General features: G+C 47.9%; 1 protein-coding gene across 1 annotated transcript in view; it reads right to left on the bottom strand.

The window, feature by feature from the left end:
• LOC106817519 (Golgi-specific brefeldin A-resistance guanine nucleotide exchange factor 1-like) overlaps positions 1-2,535 on the bottom strand; it is a 40,652-nt gene that overhangs the window by 11,564 nt on the left and 26,553 nt on the right. Inside the window, 4 exon segments of the mRNA XM_014822188.1 lie at positions 305-462; positions 836-1,106; positions 1,381-1,534; positions 2,170-2,285. Coding sequence (XP_014677674.1) covers positions 305-462; positions 836-1,106; positions 1,381-1,534; positions 2,170-2,285 — 699 coding nt within the window.

The raw sequence follows: 2,535 nt of genomic DNA, 5'->3' as shown, positions 1-2,535 counted from the left end.
TGAGAGGAGTTATTAATGTGTAAAGGCTGCAGCGTGTCGATAGTGATGCAGGATTAACTTGCACACCTGTTATAAGAGTATTTCACGTTGACCAGGTGCAGCTCGAGTACTTAACTAGATTATCTCTTAGAAATGCTTAGAACTTATTTACTTCTCTAGATTTTTTGCATCATCCTGCCCTTCCTACTACCCTGCTTTCTTCTCTCTCTCTCTCTCTCTCTCTCTCTCTCTCTCCACATCATATCGTGTAGGTGAGTGTACGTGTAACTGAACACATGCGTGTGAACTAGAGTACGAGTAGTACCTTCACCACCATCCAGCCTTCGCTGCTGGAGACGGGATGAACCTCCAGCTTGTCCTTGTTCTCATACAGCTCGCTGTCCGACGTGTAACCCCGGTCCGACATGCCGCCGTCGCTCGCTGCACTGCTGCCCCCTATCTCAGAATCGGATTGCGCTCCCCCTGTCAACACATATATACTGTACATACTATATATATATATATGTCATACATACATATATACCCTGTGTACAACACATATCGAATGTTACGTAACATTATTCACTCGTAGTTAGTATGAAAATAACATAGAAAATAGTATATGTTATTAACATTTTAATGTATTATTTTCAAATAAATACAATAATAATAGTAATAATATTAACAACAACAACAAAGACAATGGCCAAAACAACAACAGCAACAACAACAAAAACGACAGCAACAACAATTTATCTTAGATTGAGGTTAAGAGATCATGCAGCATCTATGTCAACGATGAGTAACCATCTATTTGTCTCTATGAGTATGATCAAGTTCATGCTGCTCGTGTTACCTGTAGGACGTGAACGAAGCCTCGCCGCCTTCGCCGCCTTCGCCCCCGCCTCCGCCGCCGCCGCCTCCGCGGTGACCTGTTTGACACTAGGTGGCGCCGCGCCAGCTCCGACACATTCCAGCAGGGCGAAGAGCGTGAACCAGTCCTGCTTGGTGTGGATGTTGGCAGCGTTGGTGCGCAGCAGCTCATGAAGGCCGTACGCGACGTGACGAGATACGCTGTACAGCACACAAGCCTTCGCTAGCAGCAGCATCCGCAGCGACACCACCACCTGTAGAGATACGCACGCGCGCGTGAGAGATGCCTACCGTATATACTCGCGTAATAACCGCAAATTTGGCCTCAGATTTCAACCCTGTATTTGCTCTGCGGTTTATAAGTGCGCCATACCGTGAGGGGAAATATACTAGGCGCAATACTTGGTTACCCGATTCAAATTGAGGTGCGGCTTATAGGCGCCCGCGGTTATTACGCGATAATATACGGTATGTGGTAATCCTGCCCCCTACCTGTTACTGATGCTTTACCTGTTAACGACTTCGTACCTGGTAAGCGATTTCGTCTCGGCGGAGGAGGCGTATGGCGAGGCGTAGGAGGCCGATGACGGAGCGTTCCAGAAGGAAGGTGTGTTCCTGAGCGTTGACTACGAGACTGTAGATGTGATCCCGCAGCACCTGCCACACCGCTGCCACACGGTCCCTGCATCACAGAGTTACACGCACGCGAGAGTTACGCAAAGTGTTGGGAAATATCATGTATAACCGTATAGCATAATGTATAATTGTATGAATATGTACTGTTGATGATATCAGATGATTGTAGACTGTGAATGTGTAGATATGGATGATGTGTAAGAAAGTCTCGGAGAATCGGTTCGGCGTGGCGGCGCCGGCTGGGGAGCGATGACGTGTAGGGGGAGTGACTTTTTATAGATGTTTACGATAATGGATACATTGTGTGTGGGTTCGGGGTTTTCGCGGCAGAGAGAGAGTGGTACAGGGAACGTAAGATAGGGAAGGGAGATTGGAAAAGAGTGTTGTCGGAGAAGGTTGTAGTGAGGGTTAATGCAAGGAAAGTAGAGTGACTGTACGGAGTGTGTATATTAAATAAACCCATGAGTGATATATATATATTTAGAGTGTTCAATATCAATGATAGAGTGTGCGATATAACATAGACGATAAAACCGGCACAGGCGAGATTTAAGATTTCGCAACAGTGAGGGTGCGGCCATTTTTTATCAATTTCCTCGGATAAAAAGTGAGTCTCACATGCCATAGCATACAGTAGTTTACACATTCTGTGGGGCAGAGGTATAAGCCGTGATATTTTACCTGTTCTGCAGAGCCACTCTGATGAGTAGCTCCAAGTTAAAGACGGCTGCATCCTCATCGAAGGCCTGATCGGCTGCGAAGTGTGACTCTGGTCCTTGTGATGCATAGACCAGCGCCTGTAATGTAAAACCAGCGCCTGTAATGCTGCCTCAGTCCTCACCCACAACCACGACTCTTACCAAGGCCCACTACCAGGGGAAAAAATACACGGGGGCGGCGGGCGATTTCGCCCCCGAAATGCCAAAAAGAGCCCCCGAAAATACGATATCGGGGGCGACCCCAAAAGCAAAAGTCGCCCTGGAAATCGATTGTCCAGGTCGGTCCCGCCCCTGCCAGATCTCGCTCGGCCTCTGCCGCTAGCGGCAG

The sequence above is a fragment of the Priapulus caudatus genome, unplaced genomic scaffold, assembly GCF_000485595.1.
Source record: "Priapulus caudatus unplaced genomic scaffold, Priapulus_caudatus-5.0.1 Scaffold1753, whole genome shotgun sequence".
NCBI classification, from domain to species: Eukaryota; Metazoa; Priapulida; class Priapulimorpha; order Priapulimorphida; family Priapulidae; genus Priapulus; species Priapulus caudatus.
Note: the sequence above shows the minus strand (reverse complement) of the source record. Positions and strands in the feature narration are given on the sequence as shown.